Source organism: Fonsecaea pedrosoi (assembly GCF_000835455.1).
Source record: "Fonsecaea pedrosoi CBS 271.37 unplaced genomic scaffold supercont1.6, whole genome shotgun sequence".
NCBI lineage: Eukaryota > Fungi > Ascomycota > Eurotiomycetes > Chaetothyriales > Herpotrichiellaceae > Fonsecaea > Fonsecaea pedrosoi.
In genome coordinates this window covers 1,267,568-1,291,379 of record NW_013550610.1, presented here as the reverse complement: position 1 = coordinate 1,291,379, position 23,812 = coordinate 1,267,568, and the positions used below count along the sequence as shown (strand labels likewise).

The following is a 23,812-nucleotide window of genomic DNA, read 5'->3' as shown; positions in this document are numbered from 1 at the left end:
CCAATTGCGGCGCCAATGCGAGAGATTCGGTCGCCCGGCCCCGTGGAGGCAGTGAGATATCCCTCTGCTGACAGACGAAGAAAGGACAGAAAGGTCAAGAGTAAGTTCTGCAATTGTACCTCTATTTATGAGATCTAGCTCTATCTATGAGTTCTTAGCATGCTTTGGATGAGCTGCTTGCTCTCATGACTATGTATGTCGTTGGTGCCTTTTCCTTCCCGCCCACCCTTGTTTTGTTGGTCACCATACTATGAGCATGCTAACGGTTGGGTAAAACTAAGGAATCATCAAGGTGTTGAGTGATTCCCACCATTTCCTCTTCCTTTCCCTTTGGCCTTTCTACCCTGAGGTGGGGGTGGGAGGCGCGGGAGACGAACTGAGATCAGAAAGACCATCCTGATTCCTCATGCCATCCTGGTCCCTGTCCTTCTTCATTGTCCCACACCACAGTCACTTTGACTCGCCTACGCTTGGCCTGAGGCTCTTCGTCGGTGTCAGACTCTTCGCTGATGTAACACATGTTACAAGTGCATTCCACACGAGGCTCTTCATCGGTGACTGGCTCTTCTTGGGTGACTGGCCCTTCGTTGATGACAGACTCTTGGTCGGTGTCAGACTCTTCGCTGATGTAACACATGCCACAAGTGCATTCCACATGAGGCTCTTCGTTGACGACTGGCTCTTCGTGGGTGACTGGCTCTTCGTCGGTGTCAGACTCTACGTCCATGACTGGGTCTGAGTCGGTGACTGGCTCTTCGTAGATGACCGTCTCTTCGTCGGTGAAAGACTCTTCGAGGATGGGTGGCCCTTGGTAGATGACAGACTCTTCATCGGTGACAGACTCTTGCAAGATGACTGGCCCTTGGTAGGTGACAGACTCTTCGTCGGTGACAGGCTCTTCGTAGATGACTGGCCCTTCGTCGAAGACAGTGTCTTCGTCGGTGTCCGGCTCTTCTTGGGTGACGGGCGCTCCTTGGATGACAGGCTCTTGTTGGGTGATGGGGTGAGCAACAAGAAGACTACCTTCGTAGTCTGAGATCATGCGGTCATCCGCGCACGGACTGTAGGGTGAAAGCTGGAAGATGCCCACGTGCTGAGTCCCATCATCGTCGATGGCGAGTCTGACGTAGGAGTCAGGGATCATGAGTTCGTCGGGGAACCTCAGGGAGGCATCATTTGACCAGGGGGGAAGGGCGATGTTGGCCTAACTCGGTGTTAGCAAGCTTCAAGCAGGTCTGGAGATACCGTCATACCGCGTGGGCGTTGACTTCGGCAACTCTTCTGGTGGCTTCGACCAGCTGGGTGAGTACACTGTTGAGAGCATGCTGCGGAGCGCCCCCATTTGCCGGTTGCTCTCTGCGGTATCTCTCGTCCAAAACTCTTGCCATTTCTTGAATCCGGCCGCCTGGCAGGGTGTTAGCAGGCTCGACGCTGGCTGACCACAGAGAGATACCTACGGGTGAACTGGTGGTCATGAGTCCAGTTTTCCCACGCTGCCGTGAGGATGAACTGGGTCATTTCTCGGCAGTTCATGGGGATCTGGACCGTCAGCAGAAGCAGAGCACGCTCGAAGTGCGGTAGCTTACCGGCTCGCATGGGAGGTCCAAAGACTCGCAGTACGCACAACGACCGTCGGATCTGTCACAGAGGACCGCATCTTCTCCCAGTGGTTAGCAGGACGCTAGTCAGGTAGGAGCCGGGCGGTCACGGAGAAACTCACCGTATCGCCCAATGAGGACTTGATCATCAACAGCGAGGCTGCGAACACATCTCTGACAGATATCGCGGCGAAGGGCTTCGCGCGTGACACGCAGCGGTTCGGGGTGGGGATCATCCTCGCTAGAGTCGGCGGTCAGTAGGCTTGGAGCAGAGTGAGCACTTGTCAAGGCATGTACTTACGGATCCATTTCGAGAGAGGAATGGATAGCAAGAAGAGCTCTGAGAGAGGAATGGATAGAAAGGAGAGATCTGAGAGAGGAGTGGAAAAGAAAGAAGAGTTGTGAGAGAGGAATGGAAAAGAAGAAGAGTTGTGAGAGAGGAATTTATAATGAGAAGAGTTCTGAGAGAGGTTGGAAGGAAAGAAGAGTCCTGAGGGAGGCACGAACGAGGCCAGGTACGCGTGGCCAGTGAAGTAGCAGGTGCACATGTTACTGTTCTACTTGGTCTGCTCTGAGAAAGATGTCACTTTGACATGTAAATGGGCAGGTGCCCGGGTTGAGGACGGCATGCGTGGCCAGCTCAGAGCCATGTTGTGGTTTGTCTAACGTGGCACCCTCGCCCAGCTGGCAAAGTTGGCCGAATCATTCCCCCCGCGGCACACCACACAGTCCACCGGGGCGCTGGATCGATTTCGTTGGCTCATCCATACGGTTATTCCACCTCCCGGTCCTGAGCCACTCACACGCTTGTTGGGCGTTGTGTCATCATGTAGATTTGGCCGCCGACGCCCGGGCGTAGTGTAGAGGCTGCGAGACCGCCCGACTGTGGCATCGAGGCATGGGCCCTTTATCTCGTGACCCTGACGGATGATTATGTCAGCACGGATGTTTTTCTGGTGTCGTCAGCCTCCCCCCCCCTCCTAAGTGCGAATCGCATACGTTCCGCATAGGGAACGCATATGCTAACCATGCGTTTTGCATGCGAATCGCGTGGTTTTTTGGTGACGCATGCGATTCGCATGCGAGAAGCACGAGGAACGCATGCGAGAAGCATGCGCCACCAAACACTGGGGTATGGAAAACTCCACCATGCCTTCTATGTATCCTTACTGCAAGCATATCACGCGCGAGACGGTGTAAAGATACCTGACCCCAGTGGATATCGAGGGGAGTGAAGAATGGGAAGTGCAGGAGATCCTAGCAGAACGGACACGGAGGGGGGGGGGGGGGGGATGAGTACTGCGTGCGATGGGTGGTGTCTAGTGAAGCTCATGATTCTTGGGAACTTAATGTCGTGCATTATGGCTATACGGGCCGCATCCGCGGACCGCAGGCGAGCCTGCCGCTGCAGACAACGTTGTCACCACCAAGATCACCCCGAACACACCGAGAACGATGAGCCTGCGAAACGCAGGCGAAACTGAGGCGCCAGCCAACCCCCCTGGGAAAACCGCACGCAGAAACTATTCCTACTCGTCCTCGTCCTCCCCAGAAGACTCCTCCAGGGAGGACTCTTCATCGCTCCACACAGGAGCCGGGAGATTGTGCTGGATATACATTAGCATGCGCTTCGCAGGCGAGGAGAATACGTACCGCCGCAATATAGGCCTCGACACCGGTCCGGAGGACCCCAACGAGAGACCTAAGCAAGGACACCCACTCACCGCCGACCACGCCGGCACCCGCGGCCGAACCGCTGGCGGAACGCAGGCGACCACCACGCGGGGTACCACCCGCCACCTTGCGGCCGACAGTGGTGGGAGCGACATACATACGACCATCAAGGTCGTCGGCCGCGGCCTCGACCTGCGCCTTGGTGGGCGCACCCTCTTCGCCGGCGACAAGCATGCGGTTCCACACCATAAGGCGGGTGGCTGCTGTGACGAGGGTTGGATGAACCTGGCACAGATTAGCACGCGAGCCGCACGCGAAAAGGGGGCGAACCGACAGGGACACAACCGGTGGCACCACCACGTTTGCCCCTCTGGCAGTACTGGCAGTTGACCGCCACACGGCCAGTCGGCGTACGCTTTATGCACGCGACCATCGTGCCAGCCGCACCTCCGTTGGTGGTGAGGCGGCGGAGGCAACGGCAACAAGGAGCCGCCTCGGCTGCAGCTCGCTTGTGAGTCGGGGTCCCATCACCGGAAGGGCCTGGGCTGGTCAGCCGACTGCGTAACGCATGCAAAAATCTTGCGACTTACCGCGCTTCTGGCCACCACCCCCTGAAGGCGGCGGTGGCGGGGGAGGAGCACCAGTGGCAACAGAGCCGGCACCGGGAGCAACAGCAGCGGACACTACAGCTGCGGTTAGCACGCGACAAAGCTGCGAAACGCTTTCCTTACTGGTGGAAGAGACGAGGATTTGATTGTGTTTGAATTCTGTCAAAAGTCAGCAACCGCGGTTCGCACAGAAGAAGCTCACGACTCACAACGGGAGAGAACCAGCAACGCGAATACAGATGCGCTCTTGCTATACACACTGTCAGTATACGCTGATCGCATGCGCAAAGCATGAGAGTTGCCACTCACAGGTTGGTGGTGTTGTTGGTCTGGGGAGAAAAAAGAAAAGGAAAAACAAAAACAACAACAAACCTTTTGAGATGGGCATGAAATTTTTAAAAATTCCCATGCCTTGGCGAGGCAGAAATGTCATGTGCTGGTGTTGTTGTTGGGTGCGGCAGCAATTATCAGATTATATACAGCGTCAGCCTCGCGGGCTACAAGGCTGAGTTTTACATGCGCCCCGCACCACACGAATGAATATCATATGGAACTTGGCGCTGACTGAAGCTTATTACACAAGGCGGAACTATGCGGTATAGCGATATCTGTCCGTGGAGGAACGCGGTAGAACTCGAAGATATCCTCTAGACTAGTATCGATACCCTTTTGCTGGTAGAATTGCATCAACGTCCGTACCTTATCTTTGACTGATGTTGGGTTCTGAGCCTTCTATTCGAGATCATCGAAGAAGGCCTGTTTCAGAGATTCTCGTTGTAATTGAATGAGCACGTTATCATCCTCTTTCCAATCTCTCTCCAATCTTGTGGTTCCATCTTCGTCCGTGGCGTCGACGAGCTTGTGGTCAACTCTTGAACGACGGCCGGGGATGGGTCGATTTGAGCTCGAGATCGCAGATTTTCGTTGGACGCAGGGTTCCGCATCCCAGACTCATGAAGGTGATGGCCTAGCGACAACCTGTCAAATGATGAGGTGAAGGTAGCGGACATGCAGCGCGTGGAAGAAAGTGCGGTCCTGTTGTCAGCGAAGAATAACAGGCGCAGGAGAGTTGGGGTGTGTTCTGGGAGATTCCTACCTTGTTGATGATGATTGCAGAGCGAACCGGAATCGCACTTTGGCCAAGGCGAAAAACATTCGACTTATCCCGCTACTGCAGGAGAAAAGCGCGGACTTGAAGATTCCAGATACGTTGGGCCGAATTCCGCCACTCGCAGAGAATGTGCTGGTGCTGGTTTGTGGCATCTTCATCGTGGTCAAGGCATATCAGGAAGAATGAAAGCAAGAGGAGAAGACTATCACCGACGATTATGTCAGCATCCATGTTTTTCCGGCTTTCCCGGTGTCGTCAGCATCCCCCCCCCTCCTAAGTGCGTTTCGCATACGTTCCGCATTGGGAACACATGCGAAACGTATGAGCATAGCATGCGATTCGCGTGGTTTTTGGTGGCGCATGCGAATCGCATGAGATACGTATGCGAGAATCATGCGAGAAGCATGCGCCACCAAAAAAGGGGTGCGGTAGCCTTGAGGTCTTACACTAAAGTATAGAAAACTCCACCATAATTTCTACGTATCCTTACTGTAGGCTCCTTACTGCAGGCGTATCACGCGCGAGACGGTGTGAAGATACCTAACCCAGTCGATATCGAGGGGAGTGAAGAATGGGAAGTGGAGGAGATCATTCACAGCGCATTCAGAGGCGCATTGGCGCAGGGTTTTCACGCAGTAAACACGCATTCCTGTAGCGCGTTCAACTGGCGCATGTACGTGATGCCCCTCGCATCCGAGAAGCATCTTTTTCTCATGCTTCGAGTCTTGTCACTACTATACGTAAAGGGATACTTACTACTACGGAATCAATCTATCGCTGAGTACTGCCTATCTCCAGTAAGGCATTCCTGATACCAGTTCATTCACGATCCACGACTCGGGCGAAATGAGCCTCAGCGATCTTCCATTGACGGTCCCGCTTGTGCTGTCTGACAGCGACCGAATCCCTCGCAGCATCCCTCGAGACCGGACATATGTCACGACCGACGCGTACATCCGAGATTTGTTAGTCTACCATGACATGAAGCTAAGGTACCAGCCTAATGCAGTACGTGGCCGGATGGACGCCATGGGTCAGATGGCGGTCCCAACAACCTTACGAACCTTGGAACCTATCTTTTCTCTGGACAAGCCTTGACATGGACTGGCAATATATTTGTCGATCAAGATTGTTGTATCACCTGTCCTCCTGACCCAGAGTAGATCTCCCTCCCTTCTACCGGTAGAAACGCTACATCCTCCGTTCTCGCCAAGTGGATATGCCGTGGACGAACTGGACGGAGAGAAGATTGAGTCATACTGAGGCGTGCAGGCAATATCTGGAAATGTTGAAGCGACACATACGGATCAGAACTCTCCACTTCCACCTGGATTTTTAACCACCGTCACGAATGAAAACCTCAACAAACACACGCACTGGTTCCGGGCCAGTCTCAATTATCCCCGGGTCACGGATAACCTGTTCATGGATCACCTCCAGCCTCGACTCGCGCCGTCACAGGTGGAAGGAAATGAATGTACACAGTTCCAGGAGATATTGGCTTCCTACTGGACTATGGAAATGTCGTTGTTCATCGACCAAAAATTTCTCGACCGCAAAGCATACCTCAAGGACCTGAGGGCCCAAGATGAGGATCAAGGTCGTTAATCCGCTGCGAGACGCGTCACTCTTATTTCGCCTCGGCTTGCCGGCGCGCGTCAACCGTGCCTGTTCCCGTGGCCCGACAAAAGAAACCTGGCGCGCCCAACTGGTATCGAAATTTATTCACCTCTAACGCGTCTCCAATAAACTTGACGGTGCGCACGAGAGTTGCTCCGCTGTTGTTGAAGTTGTCTTGGGATGGCTATCCTCTGGTATGGTCTGATCAACACGGCCTGGCACGAACAGCAACCAGGGATCTGAAGCTCCACCCAATTCTTAAGACCTTGCCAAATAGTCTTTTCACTGGTAAAATAGACCGTCGGGGGCCGTTGTGCCGTGTGTCGCACTCCGTCTTCGCCGGCTTTGTTCTCGGTTTTATTTTCGCGTCTCTTCCTTTTCGCTTCTTCTGCCGATCTTGTCATTTCCTCTCCCTGAACTTTCTTGACAGACTGCTCGGTAGCAGTGCCTCCTGAATTGCTGGTGCCGGAGTAGGTTGAAGATGTTACCGAATGGTGCTTGTGGCTTCGGCATTGTTTCGAGATCGGGTGGTTCGGGTTGAGATGGTTGTCCCCACGTTTTAGTGTCGAGAAGAGTGTCTGATTGTGTGGCCGCAAGATGGACCTGCACCCGCAATTGTGTCCTTCTTGTATACTTCAAACAGGTCCGGGCCGGACTGCTGCGGCAGACAAGGAGGTTAATGAATCTTGCCAACACAGAACGCTACATCCGGACTATGATGAAGTTTGGAAAGGAAGTCCGAACTACATGCGGGGATTTGGCCACTTGCGCCAACGCCACGAGTGGCAAAGTGTCAGAGTCCGCCAAAGAATTGTACGAAGCTGAGAGTGTGTAATTGGCAGCAAATGCTATGCTGGGTGAGGGTAGGTCGGGACTTTTCTAGGCTCTCGCTTACCGGTCATAGGTATATGCCTTCGCATAAATGGATATGCCGTGATTGACGTGCATTTCTACCCGCAGCCAACAACAAGCTGTCACGCCTTCAACAAGCTGTCACGCCTTCAACCACCTCCCCCCTCATTTGCTTCGAAAGGGGATGCAATTCACAGACAAGGGCTGAGGCTGCAGCTATGTTGCCTACCGGTGCCCGCTCCTGCCTCTTACTCTACGATATGCTCGACCCATGCACTCTCTCAACCCTACGAGCTTCACGGGTCTTCGGAGAGGTGCAGGCCAGCGAGGTGGCAAAGGGGGGATACCAACCTGCAATTCGGTAGTCCAGGATATCGACTTGCCATTCCCTCCTCTCTTCAGTCTTCCCTCCTCTCCTCGGTCTCCCTCTCCTCGGTCTTCCTCTCCTCGGTCTCCCTCTCCTCGGTCCTCCCCTCCTCATTTCCCTCTTCTTTCGTGGAAAGAATCCATGACGAAAACCAAGTTTTTGAAACTCGTATCGGAGATCGATACTAGCATTGCCGAGCTCGCCCAAAAAACAAGAATATCTCTCATCTATCAGGAAACCCTTCGGCAGGGTTTGAGTATAACCTTCAGCTTCCAAAGGACCCTGAAGCGCAGCGTTGGAGTGCGGTTGACGGGGCAATGCCCATAAAGTACGACACAAGCACAAGAAAGGCAATTCTGTATGTTTGAAAATCCTTGACGAATACTCTCATCTACACATCCCTTTCATTCTGGCCGTTTCTCCTACAGATTGCACGAATTTCGACTACCGAATCATTATTCAAGTACGATGAATTGCGAGGTTCTCCTGCACAACAATCCGATACGGACAACAGGACCACTACTGGAGATCTAGCATTGAAAAATAACTCTGAGGAAAGCCCCGAGATCAAGAAACTCTTTAATGCTTTACAAGGTATGCCACCTTTATTTTAGATATGTGTCGGAAATAACAAGACCAGTTCCGAGACCACCCGGTGCAACAGAATTTGAAAGAACCTGGAGGTGTCAATTGAGGAACAGATGACCTTGATATATCTCTCCTGCTTCTTCGCCTTGCCCACCAATCTGCATTTTCTCGTACATGAAATGAGGGGAGACATTCATCTCACGCGTAGTCTCGAGAATGATCGATCGATGCCGTGGTCAGCTCATTAGAGTGCAGTTGTCATCTATCTGAGCCCCTGGGGGGGTAAGTAACATTTCCCTGTGAGTGCAACGCATGTCTCTGCATGTATCGGTGCTGATAATTGAGCTGTACTTCGGAGACCATGCTGCCCAATCGATGGCAGCTCCCGGAGTCCTCGTACATCCGATAGGCATATGTGAACAAGTGCCAATCTTGTCAAGTCTGGATTTGCAGGAAGTGTGCGTAGAACTGCGTGGCGTACACAGCTTCGTCCGAATGTTCTTCGTCCATTTGCATTGTCTCTTTGGACTCCAATGTTATGCGCCGCAGCGAAACGAGCAAAGCAATCAGAAGGCGGTGAAAAGCAATGGATGCAATTCGTAGTGGCATCTACCCTAAGAGGGCCAGCGGGGGCTTGGGGAGGTTCCGAGGTTGGGGAGGCTTGGGGGGGTCGGTAGGCTATCTCGGTACAATGCAAGCATTCATTTGTTTTAGCATAGCATCTCCCGAAGTGACAGAACTTTTGGTCTTATCATGAGTCCGTCCCCTGTGCCCCTTCGATCACCCGACATAATTTGCCACACGACTATCTGCACTCCTTCGATCACAGTCGAGCAGCATCATCAGAATAATCCTTACCTTTACCCCTCCACACCCGACGCACCGCATCATACTCGAAGCACCGCATCTAGTGCTTGTATTCCTGCTATTCATTACAGATTCTTGCGTCTCAGTTCAGAAACAGACAGAGTGGCACACAAGCGAAATCAACAGACCCTTGCAAGAAGCACCCTCAAATCGCCATTTTGGGCATGACAAGACAAGGAGGGACAGATTTAGAGCCAGTATTACTCTGCACGCGCACGTACACATGAGCATATCTAATTTTCAATAGAAATGGTACCCGGCAAAAGCTCAACATTGGCCTCGACCATTTCGACGGATGTCGAGTACACGCCGCCACTTACCCCATCATCGCCGAAGGCTACGACAGATTATTCCGTTTCCCTGATTCCCTTCAGGTGGCCCTCTACGATGCGCAGGGAGTTTGCATCGCGCAGGAACATAAACAGGTGGTGGATGTCGTCGGGTTGTTGGTCAAAAACTATAACTACGTACATGCACGAGTTCGCGTGGGTCGAGATGATACGATGAGCTACAGCACCTGGGCTCGGTCGTTGCTCACGCGGGATGAGCTCCACGCTGCTGTTGACGAACAAGCAGCCGAGGCCGACGAGCCGCATGGCGATGATTCGTTGATGAACGCGCTCGGGGTGCCGAACACGCTCAACAGCGTGCGAGACAATCATTGTAACAGTCATTGTAACAGTTATTGTGACAAGTCAGCAGCGTCCTCGTGTTGTAAGCTTGGGACCTTCTCCAGCCCTGTGTCTTCACATGATCCTACCATGTCGCCCCCTCTCTATCCAGCATATCCAATGCCGATGAGCGATTCCTTGAGCCCTGGTCCGATGATGCCAGGAAGTGAGCTCGCCTCGCCACACAGTCCAAGCCCGAGCCAGATGTACGCTGTTCCGGCGTACAGCAGTGGCGTTCCACAGAGCATGTAAGTATTCTATGACTGCCCACTGCAGGACTAGGTTGAGAATCTTGACATGTACTAATGGTATAAGCAGAAACGGAACACCGGTTCACTCGATATACAACGCCCCGCGGCTATCTCGAGGAGGTAGTTGCTCCTGAAGACGACCACCACCCCGTCCAGAGGGCAAACGGGTACGAGATCACTACTGCGCGCACCGCGGCACGCCGAAGGAGCACACCGAGACCAACGTTACATGAAGGCTACCATGAACACCAACACTACCGGGAACCCGTACATGGACGAAAAGATGAGCGGTAACATGCACATGGTCCTGCTTTGCTACATCTGCTACTAGTGTGACACGATGGTCATGGTGAGAGAAAGGGCACTGGACAGTGAACATCCTCGCAGGATGGTCTGGAATACTCCACAGAGGCATGGTCAGACACTGAATTAGGTGCAAAGGCTGGGAGCTACGTGGAAAGCTACCATGGCCTCAAGACGCGCTTTGACAATTCCCCAGGGTGGTTTTGCGCGGCCCATCTCCATCGTGACGCAATCAGAATGACAGAGTCGAGATCAGACGTGAAGAATGCCAGCCACGAAGAATGTCGCAATGTCGCGTCAACTGCGGTCTGGACGCTGGCCATGTTTGCGGTCATAAGCTTCGGCTACAATCGAGACGGAGCAGATGCAGGCACACATCGAACCAGAACTCACTGCCTGGGAAACGGCATCAATGGCGTCCAGTTTCAGGGACACGATTGGGGTGAAGCGTGTTTCTATCAAGCGGAGATGAATTGTGTACGATCCGCCATGACTCCTCCAGTTGGCGTTCGCGTGCTTTGCGCTTGGTTTTCTTGCCTTGTGAGTTCGCTAGACGTGCCCACGCCTCGCCTCAGTGAGCACCGTCCATCCGCTGCAATGGAACACCGCTGAAGAGTGTTGATGCTGATATTTTTGTAGGAATTGGAAAACCTTCGATGAGCCCTTTGGGGAGACCGGCCGTTTGTACAGTTTAGCGGCCCAACGACTATTCTGATCCAGCGCGGTATCGTCTGGCTCGCTTGTTTCGAGTAGCTTTCTTTGGTTTTCTCTCGAGTCGGTGAGCAAATCGACCAAAGCCTGAACAGCAATACATCAGTACACATTGCTCAACCTCGCCATTCTTCAAGCCAGCTCGGCACACGTGCCGCCAACTATACATGTTTTTCGAAAAATTGGCCCGCTAAGGCTCGTCGGAGAGCTCTGTCGGCATCCATGTTGAAGTTACAATGTTTCCACGGAGTTTCGAAAGCGGTTCTGAGATCCAAGCACCAGAGCCACGCATTTCTTCCATAGAGGCCTCGTGCAAACAGCCTATCATGTATCTTTGCAGCCTTGAGGAACCCGGTGCAATTGATCCTGCTGAACTTCCTAACTCAGGCACATCACAGGCTATCTAACAACCTCAGTGCCCGGCTTCTCACGTGTCACTTCAGCCAAGGCAAATCAAGCGACGTATCGCCAATTTTGGACAGAAAGATGGTACTGAATTCGGGCCGATCATCGTGCTGGAATCGGTTGAGAATTTCGCGGCCGAGCGGTTTGACCCACGGGTGCTGCTGATGACTGCTGGGGATGACCTCCACGGCTACGGCATTGTACTTGCTGAACAAATAAGCAGCAGACACCATGCGCTTTTTGGTGTACTCGACATCCGTCCCAACAAACGCGTCCATGGCTTGATGGTGCGGCGCCATGTCATGCAGGAGTACATGAGAGAGAAGCCATGGGTGACGGACTCCTGAAAGAAGCCCGATTGAAGATCGTCAAGCGCGAGAAGAAGAGATCAAGCAGCGACAAGCAATATCAACAGGAGATGAGGAAGAGACCTGAGGATCCGGCCATAGCCGTATACGCAGGACAGACTGGAGTGGTAGGGCGGCCTAAACCCGACCCGATATATATCGGGCTAAGGTCAAGTCGGGTCGGGTCTGGCCCATACCCCGCATTAGGACTGACCATTATCTACTTAAGGTAGATGGGGTTCTATAAAAATACAACATCTAGTATGGGATGGTATTAGATGGTGCGTATTAGCCTACTTAGTAATAGTCTAAGAGTAAGATGTAACAGCAATTGTAACAGCATCAATATTATTATGAAGTCTGCATAGAGGAGTCTTACTACCTACTGATCACTATGTGTAGTAGGTACCCTCTGGAAGTAGAAGTTCTGTTATGCCCATTCACCTTGTCATGCTCAGGCTCGTACTCTTCTTAAACTATTATCTCCTTATTTGATCCCCGTGAGATGAAAGAGGGGGTTCCCTCCTTCACCAGTACGCAAGCCACATCGAATTCGAAGAGCTAGCTGCATATCCTTAGTCTGGAGAGTGACGCGTTTGGCATGGATAGCACAGAGATTTGAATCTAGCTCATTAGTAATGTAACAAACAATGTAACCATTAGTAAGACATACCTTCGAGAACTCCAACAAGGAATGCCTCGGAAGCTTCTTGTAATACCTCAATCGCCGACGCTTGGAATCGTGCATTCAGCATATGGTCGAGGGTCAGATCCCTGACTAGTCGTCGAAAAGGTGCCTTTGGGATAAGTAGTCGGTCACTCTTTTGATATCTCCTGACTTCTCGAAGGGCACGAGCTTTGAATATCGTTAGTGTTAATGTAACAAGAGATGTATCAGTGTGGGACATAGTTCCTGGCTTCAAGCGACGCTTTTTCTTCTCCGGTTCAGAAGGTGGCCTCTTTCCTGCTAGGAGAACCACACGGGGGGTTTTAGCAGTTGCCGCTCGACTCATGACTTGACTTGCAAGGCTCTTGCCTTTGCCTCGGCCTCCGGTGGTTCGTTTTTGAGCCATGAGAGACTTCTGTATTCTTTTCTCTTTTACGGTCTTTGTTGATAATGGACTAGCAGCAGGCATTCTTAGACGAGTTAAATGTTGGTTGTTACATTGACTGTTACAGAAGGGAGGAGAAAGACTTACCTTGATATGAAGACGATGGAAAGGGTGTAAAGTTAGGAAGGTGATGAAGGAGGATAGAAGAGAACTGAGAGTTAAGTGAAGATTTAAAAATTTTCACATGTGAGGCAGAAAAATTCACTTTCACTTCACTTTCCTCTGACTGTTGCCTCACCTTGACTCTTTTCCTCAGCCAATTATAACACTTTTCTTTCCTCATCTTCTCTCTCCCTTCATCAACCCTGGTCAGTCTACTCTCTATACTGATCCTGTACCTTGTTACAAAGCCTGTGACAATTACCCTACTCAAAAAGTACCCCTATTACAATAAATTTCAAACCCTTGGGTGAGTGAGAACCTGAGAAGGTAAGTTATATAATATTCATCCTTCTCTACACCTTCTACTATTAGTGCTGACATATATCAGGCCTTATTCACTGTCTCTATCATCATGGATCCAAATAAACGTGATGGTGATTTACCCGAAATGCCAATTCTCCTGGACTCAGATACAGAGTAAGCTCCTTCTCTACCTTTCACCTTCTTTAACTGAAGAGGTACTTACTGATGTAACAGTCAATGTAACAGCGACAACGATCTGTCTGGCATGGCTCAAGAAATTCTCCCTCAGCCAACTACCGGAATCAAGACTGAGCGTATTGATGATCAGCCTGTTGCTGACGAGTCCCTTGGCAATGGTCCTACAGGAGGAATATCGACAGCTCGCGGTCTTAGACCTTGAGGATCAAGAGGAGGAGGATACAGATGATGATATGAATGATGAAGAGGAGGATCTCGTCGAGGAAGATCGTGTCAGAGGTTTAATTAGTGAGGGTGAGGATAATGATGAACGATCCGACGATGATGATGAAGAAGAACCACCTTCACTTTGATCTGGAGAACACTCAAGAAGATGATCAAAGTAACAACCAAAGTAACAGTCTAGGTGAAGACCGAAAGCAATCCCCAAAGTTTCAATATCGATCACGAGGACGACGAAGATAATGACGAAGATACCCCTTACGAGTATAACGAAGACAGTGACGAGAACGACAGTCAATGTAACAATCAAAGTAACAAACAAATCAACCGAAATATTCACAAGCAAACCAACAATACCAATACTCAACCAACAATATATCGAAGACCCTCTACTACTACCTCAAGAATTCAACCTCGCTTAGTTACTCAATCGCAGCCTAGTAGTTCTCGACAATCAGCCAGGTTAAGACAAAGCCAGCTTGATGATCTAGTTGATCACGAGATACTACCTTCGACTTCTTCAAGAACACAGCAACCCTCTCTCCTATCATACCAATCTAGACTTGACTATATTCTTGCAGGCCGGAGGACGACACAACAGCAAGGGCAGAGTATAAGGAAGGGAAAGGAAAAGGCGCGGGTAAGCTAGTTATAATAATATATCTAATCTTCTTATTGTAACCATCATTGTAGCAGTCATTCCTCGGCTAGAACCCGACCTAGAACCCGACCCGACTCGACCTAGACTGGGTCAACCCGACCCATGTTAAAGCCTAACTGGCAGAGGCCGTTGTCTTTCTGCTGACAGGCCAACAACTGCGTTATCCTCCGAACCTACAGAACTTCCATTCGAACCCCTCCACAAGATACATGATCATCCAAAAGATGTTGGCTGTATAGCCCTTGCTTGGAAGCGGCTTTCAGCTTGCCTGCAGAGAACTGGGGATTCGGTGTTGTGGGTGGATGTGATCTTCATTTCTCGAGATCAGGAGCCCGATTTGTTGGAGCACTCGTTACCTCTGCGGACAAGCCACAATTCCTATCGTCAGTGTGGACACAAATGATGCCTCTCAGCACTTTCCGAGTCGGCGGGATACCTGTTCAGCTCTTGAATGATGGCGGAGGGGAGATTTCTAGAGGTAACCCTGGGTATACGGGCGGCTCACCGCTGCCGACGTACGGGTTATTCTCGCACATGCCGCACTTGATAGGATATTGCCATATCGTTGGCTAGGGAGACATACCAGGTCTGCTTGTCAGCAGGGGATGAACGGAAAAGTAGCGGTAGTACCCTCTTCTCAAAAGTCCTTGAGACTTTGAGTCTCTGTACGTGAGCACGCATTGTGGCCCAATTCATCTACATACTCCCATGACTCGTACCTGGTTGGTTACCTACCTACCTAGGTACCTATTTAGGCTAAAAAGGTGATTCTCTCTGTATCTAAGGACAGTTACCGACCTAGGTATGGTGTGGTGTAGTGTCGTACAGTACGGTATGTATGTCACATACGTGCCCAATGTCCCATCTCCCATTCCATTCAACTCGCTGTGCTTTGAGGGATAATTAATGAATGAATGATATTCTTTACTCGATCCATACATCCACCCGTGCAGTCTGTCATCTCCTGTCCTGTCCCGTCTCTCTGCTTTGGTTCTGCTTCGCGATCCCCTCTCTGTCTGCCCTGATATCCTTTTCTTTTGCGCCTTTTCTAGGTCAATTTCTTTTTTTTTTTTTTCTTCGTCTGTGCTTGTTACTCGTCAAAGGAGAGGAAGGTTGATTCGCCATCTCATCTCGCCCGAAGCCCGATCCCGGCCGTCGCTCCGGTCACGAAGATGGTGCGAGAGGAGAGGAGGGATATTGGGTCTATCGAGGGGGCCGCGCCCCTACGCTCCCGTGCGGCCACCGGGTTGAGCTGTCAATTTGAGGTGGATTGCCGACTTCTGTGAGGTTCGGTCGGATCGACAGGAACATGGGTCAATCCTTGTCCGTTGACGGGAGTGCAGCCGTGTACCTCGTACTCTTACTCCATGCTTTTGGGAGCTTCGCATCCTCGGCGCCGTGGTGCTCGGCGTTAGTTGGAGGCATGACAGAGAGGGAGGTGAGTGCTTGATTAAGCAGCGAGGCCGATGTGAATCATCACTCTCTGGAGATTTGGTGACACACTACCTGCGTACAAAAGGGTGCTCCTGATACTGCGAGGTCGAATGGACACTGTAGAAACATATGATTTGCATAACCTTTTGTACTTCTATTCTTGTTTTGAAGAGAGTCACTCGGAGTACAATTAAATGCTAATCCCACCCGTTTCTTGTTGCCCTCACCCTTCATCAGAACTTCCTCCCCGAGTCTGCTTGACACCGCCCTCCGCCGCAATAACTTTCATGGTCATAATATTCCAGCCGGCCGATGCTCTGCTCGAGCGCCAACTGGTCCCAGCATGCTCTGTACCCGGGTACACTATGGTGAGTTCCTGATTGATCTCGTGATGCTTGATGAATGGACAGACTTCTTCTTCAAAACTTGTTCTGCCTGTCAGTCTCCCGCACTCGGCCAACCAAGCAACTGGGTCAAAGAGTTGTGACTATGCCCGACGCGTCCTTCTCACTGCAATTTCGTCCCACTGAGTCCAGGAGTGGCTGTAGATATGCCAGCTAAAACTGTTTGAAGAAGTCCTGAGAAGAGCCGATCGAGAAAGTCCTGTATTCGAAGCTCTGGGCCGACACTCTGCTTCGCTTTACATGAGATGAGAGCTGCACCTGGTAAGAATTCCGTAGGACGCGGTCAGATGGCCGGTCAGCTCGGGTGCCGGGTCGAATTTCTTTCCCATGACGAGCGTCAGATCAAGATTACTCCAATCTTTCGTCGTTTCGCGGAAGATACCAATACAGGTCTACACCATGCGCCAGGATGGCTCAGAGGAATCTTTAAGTGAGTTACTCCCGTACTCCGTTTGACAGAATACCCTTGAGTGCTGACTCTACGCGACAGGCCTCTTCTGCCGATTTCCCCCATCTCCTCTTCTACGGCCCGTCGGGCGCAGGCACAAGCCGACAGGGTGACAAGTTACACGAGATGGCGGTGCGTGGCACAAAGCCCTTCCAGCTGTACATTCGCGATTTCTTCTCACGCGCATCGTAACTCGATCGTTAACAGCTCGGTGCTTCATGTCTCGTTCGCCCCCAACGCTGAAGATCCATTCCCGGCCATTCTACCCATGATCGGGACCATGGGGTCCTACGAGTACCTGAGCGCGGGCTTCGACGAGCCCCTGGACTGCTACCTGCGCGGCTACGTCAGCTCGCGCATCATGAGGCTGGCGACGTCCTCGCCCCAGGGCCTCCCTGCCAGCATCGCCGCCACAAAGGTCGACGGACTGGTCCTGGCCCTGACCCCAAACGTCCACAGCTACAACTACCGCAGCGCGATCACAGTATGAGAATCGCCCCCTGACTGCAACCTTCTGTCTGGTAATAGCTAGACAGAAGTAGCCTCGGTGTTTCGACGCACCTCCTCGAACGATGGTTGAGCAAGCTATTATAGGATATGGCCGTGTCTCGGCCACCACGAGGATTGCCTCGCCATCGATCGCTGTGCCACGGATTTCAGAACCGCAGAGAAATATGGTTAGGGCCATCCAATCATAGGTACTCTGGCAAGCGAAAGTCTTCGTACGGTGTCGAATTGACCGCGGGAGACCGCGGTGCGTTGGATCCTTTTCAGAGTCAAGCCAAAACCCTCAGACAATTTTTGTAGCTTTACTTTGAAGACACATCCCTCGGCACCTTTTTTTGATAACCCATGAATCCAATGCGATCAACTCCGGAGTTCTGCAACCACTCCTTGCTTTGGCAAGCAAATCCGTGGAAAGTCAACACCAAGTCTTTGATGTACCGCGAAAACCTGTCTAAAAGAGCCTTCTCCTAGACCTCGTTGATGGTGCTGGGTCCAGAGATGGAGACACGGACCGCGGCATCATGGGCACTCAGTACTTCAAACTCTTCCAACCCAGCGCAGCTGCCGGGCCAGGTCTGTCCGTCTTGACAAAAGAGCGCCCGTCTACAGCGGAATTAGGAAAGGACCCTGCGGAAGGCTCAAATGGAATCGTGATCGAACCTCTACCGCTATGACCGCGGCTTTACCAATGGACAGACCCAACTGAGGAACCAAGTCACTTGCTCACTCATGACTTGGATGCATTGACGCCGGAAGCTGCAGGATTTGTCGATGAGATGAATCCCGAAACTCTCGTTGATGGCATATGCTTGGGACAAAACGCCGTCAAGTCTCGCGTTCGGGAGATCATTGTCGGAAAGAACCAAGCATATCCATTTACAGGACGATCACATCACATTGACTGACCGCCACTCTCTCAAATCGCCTCCACGATGAAGCCCTGATGTGCATGGCGGCTGCCGTCTCATAAGTCGGTGGTCCTGTCGACAATTTTTGTAGCCTTGTGCACCATTGTGTTTCAGTATTGGCCTAGCACCTTTCGACTGCTAAACAATCTTACCGACTTCGAAGGTTTTCAGGGCTGTAGAAGAGAGGCTATTCACCCGAGCCTCTCCGTGGACGGCTATACAATCGGGTTCGGCCCCATGAACAAGGAGTCCAACTGGTCACTCGACGAGGAGTCGATCGGGTACAAGGACGTGTCCATACGTGTCCATCTGGGGCTCGGTCGACAGCTGGGTGGCCCTGAACATCGTGGTGACCGACGCCGATTTTGCGGATCTTCATGTGCGACGCCAATGCCCAGTCCGTGGGCGCGCGCACACCAGTCGGGAAGATCTCGCTGCAGTACACGTAGCTGCTGGCGTTAGTCGAGGCTTAAGGGCTCTCACTTCCAATTCATCCTCATCTATAAGGGAACACTGGTGACGCGAATTTCCGTGGTGGCCAATTCGACGCTGAGGTGGCGACAAAGTGCCAGTACCGAACCTTTGCGAAACACACCATCAGATACATCCGCCGAATCTGCACGCTTGCTCTCGTCCGTACCAATGGAACAGGGCTCGCATCATGAGCGCTGGGCTTTTCAGTATTTCTGTGAAGTAGCCACTCCAGCCATGGCGGAATGGACGTTTTTGAGCAGTGCTCCGACCTTCCAGCACCAACCCAACCCAATCACGAATTACTCAGTCAGGACCACAGCCGACCTCTCAGCAACAACAAAAGCCAGTCAATCCACAACATGCCAAGCTCAATGCCTTGTTGGCTTCAGGGGAAGGACAGGATACATTTGGAAACACAGGCGATCTGCGTCTGACACCGAGGGATCTACCGGATATAGTGCGATCGCGAAAAGGGATTCGGGACGAGGAAGTCAATTTGCCAGTCTCAAGGAAGGGCACCGCAGAGACAGGGTGTTTCCGCCAGTTCCCGGGTTCTGTCTGCCCAGATTCCTGGAGGAAGAGTGCCAGCACGAAGGTGAAGAAGAAGAGGATAGTATTCATAATCCCCAAAGCCCAGGAAGCCTTCAGCATAGCGCAGTTCTTGTCAGTAACTAGAGTCCGCCTTCAAGGAAAGCACAGAACAAGGAAGACATCCGTGAAGACGTGTTCTGAATACATGTATATGCGCTTCGAATGCCGGAATGCGCCAATGCAGCTAGCTCGAGTGACGGACCTGAGGAGGTGCAGGCCGCCGCATGCCAAGGATGGTGAGTCGGGATTGAAATCAGGATGGAAAGACAAGTTGACAGCCCAACAACTGAGTCGAAAGATGGCTGCAGACTGGTCTTATTGCGGTCCGAAAACGCAGTCGGCCGCATGACGCTCTACGTCCGCATCCGCCTACCCGTGACCGCCCCCAGCAAGACGTACTCGGCCCGGAGCATGTGCGGGCTCGTGGACGAGCTCAGGGACGGGAGCTGCTGGCTGAACATGGACACAAACGGCGGCGTGTTGAAGGACATGCCCAGGACCAAATTCGTGTATACGACCAAGTCCAAGGACGACCTGCTCGCGAAGTCCGTGGAGGGCGTCAGTGACATCGTCAATGCCGACAGGAGTGAGCTCTCGTGCCTGGTCTCGTCCAGGGTCAGGGTTGACTCAAGTACGTCACCACCAACGTGAACCCGGCGGTCGTCAGCATCACGCCGTCGTGCATGTTCACGTTGACCGAGCTGTACCTCAACAACACCGTCGGCACGTAGACGATGATGATCATGACCGCGGACAAACCCACGTCCACTACCAGACCCAGCACGCTGATCACGCATATGATCCCGCTCCTAAAGATGAGCAAGCGGCTGAGCAAGGCCTGCGTCATCTGCAAGGGTACGACGCCGATACTGGCTGCGTGTATGGAGTACAACCCGAACAGACACTCGAACACGCCCATCAACGTGTGGCTGCACAACCACGTCAAGACCAACAGGAACAACGTCAAGAACAGCCTCGAGTTCACGTTCTGTGACGCGTGCAAAGTCGGAACATGATCACAACCCAGCCCGAGTGCGACAGCCACTACAAGGATGCCATCAACTACATAACCCACGCAGTGAGGGTCTCGTACCTGGGCGTGACCGAGGTGAGAAACAAGATTGGACACGGCGTCATCTTCCTGGACGGCGACGTCTCAGCACCGGCGTCACCAACGTCATCAACGTCATCAACGTCACCAAGACCGATGAGCCGTCTGGAACCTGTTCAAGAGCCAGAACAGCCCCATGGCGGCGGACGTCATGAGCAGGCCGGTGGTGTACGTGAGGATCACGCTTGATGTGTTAGGCTTTGCTTTCGGGCCCATCCTCTGGGGCCCTGGTTCCGAGCTGCTGGGCCGCAAGCTTCCCCTGGTCGTCGCCAGGGGCTCGAGATTTTCTCAAATCACCAATGACGCGGCGAGCGCTTCATGAGACATCTCCAACAGTCACACCTGATACGGCTGCGTCCACCCCCAAATCTGCCTTGCCGAGGCACTAGAGAGTCACCAATCGAGCCTCTCGAAATTGCTGGAGGATGCGGTCCTCTCTTTACCGACCGCCAACGATGCACTCCCCGATGCAAAAAATATGGCTTCGAGTTGGTACGGCGAAGCAAAAACCAGACTTTATCTCGGTAACGAGAGGTCCCGGAATCGTGTGTACGTGATGACGGCCAGAACCGTGCGCAAGGCGGCTACGATGATGATGATGATGACGGTGATGATGACGAAGATGAACGTGAGCGCCGCCAAGCGCAACTCCGATGCCTGGCATTACAAGAGATGGTTGAGAAACATACCCGGACTCTGGACAAGGACTGACAAATTCGTCTCTGAAAAGCATTCAACGATGCCGAGAGACTTTGCGCCGAACGCCCAATTTGGGCGAAGAGATTCGGTTGGTCTTTGAGCAGAATAACGACAAAGTGTCTCGAACATCTATCAGACCCACGGTGGTCGGTAATCCCAAGGTCATGCGCTACGACGACATCGTCGAGGCACAAAGGAGGCGTGAATTCTAGGGCATAGCATATAACATCCGCCAAACGGTGGTGGTAACCGTGATCCCTCAGCAGACTCTCACGCGAGAACCAATCCAATTGTTGGGGTGTGTCTTGGGAAATCATTCAACAGATTCTTCGTTGAGCGACCTCTCGTCCTCGCATCGCTTGAGCCATCTCTCGGACGTCCTGCAATTAGGATGATCGGAATCAAGCACCCGCTTGTGAATCTCCACGACATACCTCATCATCCGCAAAGCTACAGAATGCTGGCCTAAATCCCACATCACGATGGCGAGATTGTGCTGCGACGCCAGTCGATCAGGATGATTCTCCACTAGAGGCTGCCCTTGAATCTGCACCACCTCCTCCAGCACCCGCACCACATCTCGAACTTGGCCGACGTCCAGAACGTTAGGACTAACAAGCTCATAAACTTCCATCTACTGCCGATCAACGCTGGCCCTGTCGAAACAGAAGTGAAAACACAGTCGGCCGAGCGGCTGGAACAGCGTCTAATCATCCCTCATACCATGAAGCAGCTATGCACACCTCGTCAATATACTTCATACCGCGACCTGATTCTCGCATCCAAACGCATACCCCATCTCCAATTGCGTGATCAGATGAAAGTGAGGCTGCAGTGGCCGTGCGTACACTCGCCAGAGGTGGCCATCACTCCGCAACAACGCCATGACACATTACATCGCGACCCATGATACATTCCATCGTGAGACACATTTCCACGGCGAGCTACGATACATTTCCTCGCGACCCACATTCCATGGCGAGACTCATTCTATAGCGAGCCACAACACATTCCATTGCGACCCATGGTACATTCCGTGGCGAGATACAATCCATCGCGGGCCACGCAACATTCTATGACGAGCCACGACAGATTCCATCGCGAGCTACAATATATTTCATCGCGACCCATGACACATGATGTTGCCGCTCGTCCTGACGGTCGCGCGCCCACGCATGCACGAAGGGATGCATCGATACGCGACCGTCGTCCCACGTTAGTCGACACCAATGTAAAGGCCTTGAGCGTATGGACACCCTCCACGAGCCGGAACGAAGCCCGCCCATCTCCACCGACTTCCAAAAGCGAGGGAAGGCGAGATACATACCACGCTGTCAGTCCGAATTCATTCTCGTCAGTGATTGAGCCAACCGGTATGCTTTGTACTCCGTTCCATGCCGCTTCAAACAGGAGTAACGGTGGTTGACTGAGTCCGCGTATGGCCAGGGGTGGCGCAGCTCCCGTGCATCTAGCGACGACTCCATTGGATTCGCTTGTAAGATCTCCACCGACGCCTCGAACGTTGCGTACACGTCCCCATACCGCGACCGAGCCTCTGACGGCCGGAACTCGAGTCGCTTCCGTTGACGCTGATACGCTCGGGGGTAAGCGGCCTGGCTACAGTGACCTCGCTTTACATATGGTCCAGCCTGGATCAGGGCGAGAGGATGTGATTGGAGCAGGATGGCCGCTTTTCGTGTATCGTCGTCCAAGAGAGGACGATGGTTGTTAGCAACACCGGCGGCTTACAATAAGAGTTCCATCGACGGCCAAGGAGAATGTCGTCCCTTACTCGGACATGACTGATGAGGTGGTACAAGTTGGTGAGGGGGTGGTGAGTTTCACCGAGGGCGAATGGGCCATAGCACCCGTGAGCCTCGACATAGTGTATGGACCAGTCAGGGACGGTGCCAGCTCTCTCCGTGGCATAGAGGATGGCGTCCTTCGCCAATACTTGACGCTGCCGGCGGGCTCAGCCATCAGGCTGCCCAAGTCCAACCTAGGGCCTAATGAATGGGCAGCCACGGTGACCACTGGTTATACCGTGTGGAATGCCTTCTACGATTTCACGCCTCTCACCACTCCAGGACACTCGCCACGTCTGAGACCTCACCCCAGTGACCTACAGCCCCCAGGACTGCGCCACTTCTCGCTTGGACACACCCCTCTACTCGCGCCGATGGAGCCGCAAGCTGATGGATCCTACTCTCACATCCCCCATCCGCAACACTCGGGGCCAACAATATCAGATATCGTCAGTGGAGCGGAACGAAAACCACCCGTACCGCAGCTCCCAAAAATAGGTGTAGCCGAGATGATTCATCTATTAACTATCTAACGCCCCAATCGGAAGGCCTCATTAGCTACCGGACAATGCTTTCACCTCGACCACCACCTATGGAATGTTCTTCGTGATGTCGCCTCATCTGTCGGAGGCCCTTCTCAAGCCACGTATTCGGAGGTGGCGTACTCCTGGTATTCCGCATTCCGCGACATCAGTACCACCACGCCCGATGCGCCGGGTGGGAAGTAGGCCTGGTAATCGACGTCAGGATCGTCCGAATCAGGGTCCCTCCAATTCTCCATTCCGACTCCATCAATATCTGCCTCGGCGCCTCGAGAGTGCCCCGATGAGCCTCTGAACCCTCGATCTTCGCGGCCACTT

General features: G+C 52.5%; 11 protein-coding genes across 11 annotated transcripts; 8 read left to right on the top strand and 3 right to left on the bottom strand.

Moving 5' to 3' along the window:
* Positions 1–382: 382 nt before the first annotated feature.
* On the bottom strand, positions 383–1,596 carry Z517_09347 (uncharacterized protein; the record flags this gene model as incomplete). The annotated part of the gene is made up of 3 exons (XM_013425257.1): positions 383–1,204; positions 1,254–1,405; positions 1,458–1,596. 3 exons carry the CDS (start codon positions 1,594–1,596, stop codon positions 383–385), a joined length of 1,113 nt encoding a protein of 370 aa, XP_013280711.1.
* Positions 1,597–3,127: 1,531 nt separating this feature from the next.
* Z517_09346 (uncharacterized protein) lies at positions 3,128–5,222 on the bottom strand (the record flags this gene model as incomplete). Its single annotated transcript, XM_013425256.1, has 6 exons — positions 3,128–3,205; positions 3,252–3,557; positions 3,607–3,812; positions 3,863–3,955; positions 4,004–4,039; positions 5,090–5,222. The coding sequence occupies 6 exons, from the start codon at positions 5,220–5,222 to the stop codon at positions 3,128–3,130; spliced, it is 852 nt and encodes a 283-aa protein (XP_013280710.1).
* Positions 5,223–5,837: 615 nt separating this feature from the next.
* Z517_09345 (uncharacterized protein) lies at positions 5,838–6,599 on the top strand (the record flags this gene model as incomplete). Its single annotated transcript, XM_013425255.1, has 2 exons — positions 5,838–5,999; positions 6,264–6,599. 2 exons carry the CDS (start codon positions 5,838–5,840, stop codon positions 6,597–6,599), a joined length of 498 nt encoding a protein of 165 aa, XP_013280709.1.
* Positions 6,600–9,788: 3,189 nt separating this feature from the next.
* On the top strand, positions 9,789–10,341 carry Z517_09344 (uncharacterized protein; the record flags this gene model as incomplete). Its single annotated transcript, XM_013425254.1, has 2 exons — positions 9,789–10,204; positions 10,275–10,341. The coding sequence occupies 2 exons, from the start codon at positions 9,789–9,791 to the stop codon at positions 10,339–10,341; spliced, it is 483 nt and encodes a 160-aa protein (XP_013280708.1).
* Positions 10,342–11,954: 1,613 nt separating this feature from the next.
* Z517_09343 (uncharacterized protein) lies at positions 11,955–12,206 on the top strand (the record flags this gene model as incomplete). Its single annotated transcript, XM_013425253.1, has 1 exon — positions 11,955–12,206. One exon carries the CDS (start codon positions 11,955–11,957, stop codon positions 12,204–12,206), a length of 252 nt encoding a protein of 83 aa, XP_013280707.1.
* Positions 12,207–12,460: 254 nt separating this feature from the next.
* On the bottom strand, positions 12,461–13,046 carry Z517_09342 (uncharacterized protein; the record flags this gene model as incomplete). Its single annotated transcript, XM_013425252.1, has 2 exons — positions 12,461–12,597; positions 12,647–13,046. The coding sequence occupies 2 exons, from the start codon at positions 13,044–13,046 to the stop codon at positions 12,461–12,463; spliced, it is 537 nt and encodes a 178-aa protein (XP_013280706.1).
* A 572-nt stretch (positions 13,047–13,618) lies between these two features.
* Z517_09341 (uncharacterized protein) lies at positions 13,619–14,041 on the top strand (the record flags this gene model as incomplete). The annotated part of the gene is made up of 2 exons (XM_013425251.1): positions 13,619–13,664; positions 13,725–14,041. The coding sequence occupies 2 exons, from the start codon at positions 13,619–13,621 to the stop codon at positions 14,039–14,041; spliced, it is 363 nt and encodes a 120-aa protein (XP_013280705.1).
* A 2,655-nt stretch (positions 14,042–16,696) lies between these two features.
* Positions 16,697–17,347, top strand: Z517_09340 (uncharacterized protein; the record flags this gene model as incomplete). The annotated part of the gene is made up of 2 exons (XM_013425250.1): positions 16,697–16,839; positions 16,900–17,347. The coding sequence occupies 2 exons, from the start codon at positions 16,697–16,699 to the stop codon at positions 17,345–17,347; spliced, it is 591 nt and encodes a 196-aa protein (XP_013280704.1).
* Positions 17,348–19,595: 2,248 nt separating this feature from the next.
* Positions 19,596–20,637, top strand: Z517_09339 (uncharacterized protein; the record flags this gene model as incomplete). The annotated part of the gene is made up of 3 exons (XM_013425249.1): positions 19,596–19,923; positions 19,952–20,216; positions 20,343–20,637. The coding sequence occupies 3 exons, from the start codon at positions 19,596–19,598 to the stop codon at positions 20,635–20,637; spliced, it is 888 nt and encodes a 295-aa protein (XP_013280703.1).
* Positions 20,638–20,903: 266 nt separating this feature from the next.
* Z517_09338 (uncharacterized protein) lies at positions 20,904–21,159 on the top strand (the record flags this gene model as incomplete). The annotated part of the gene is made up of 2 exons (XM_013425248.1): positions 20,904–20,993; positions 21,016–21,159. 2 exons carry the CDS (start codon positions 20,904–20,906, stop codon positions 21,157–21,159), a joined length of 234 nt encoding a protein of 77 aa, XP_013280702.1.
* A 1,786-nt stretch (positions 21,160–22,945) lies between these two features.
* Positions 22,946–23,485, top strand: Z517_09337 (uncharacterized protein; the record flags this gene model as incomplete). Its single annotated transcript, XM_013425247.1, has 1 exon — positions 22,946–23,485. The coding sequence occupies one exon, from the start codon at positions 22,946–22,948 to the stop codon at positions 23,483–23,485; it is 540 nt and encodes a 179-aa protein (XP_013280701.1).
* Positions 23,486–23,812: the final 327 nt, after the last annotated feature.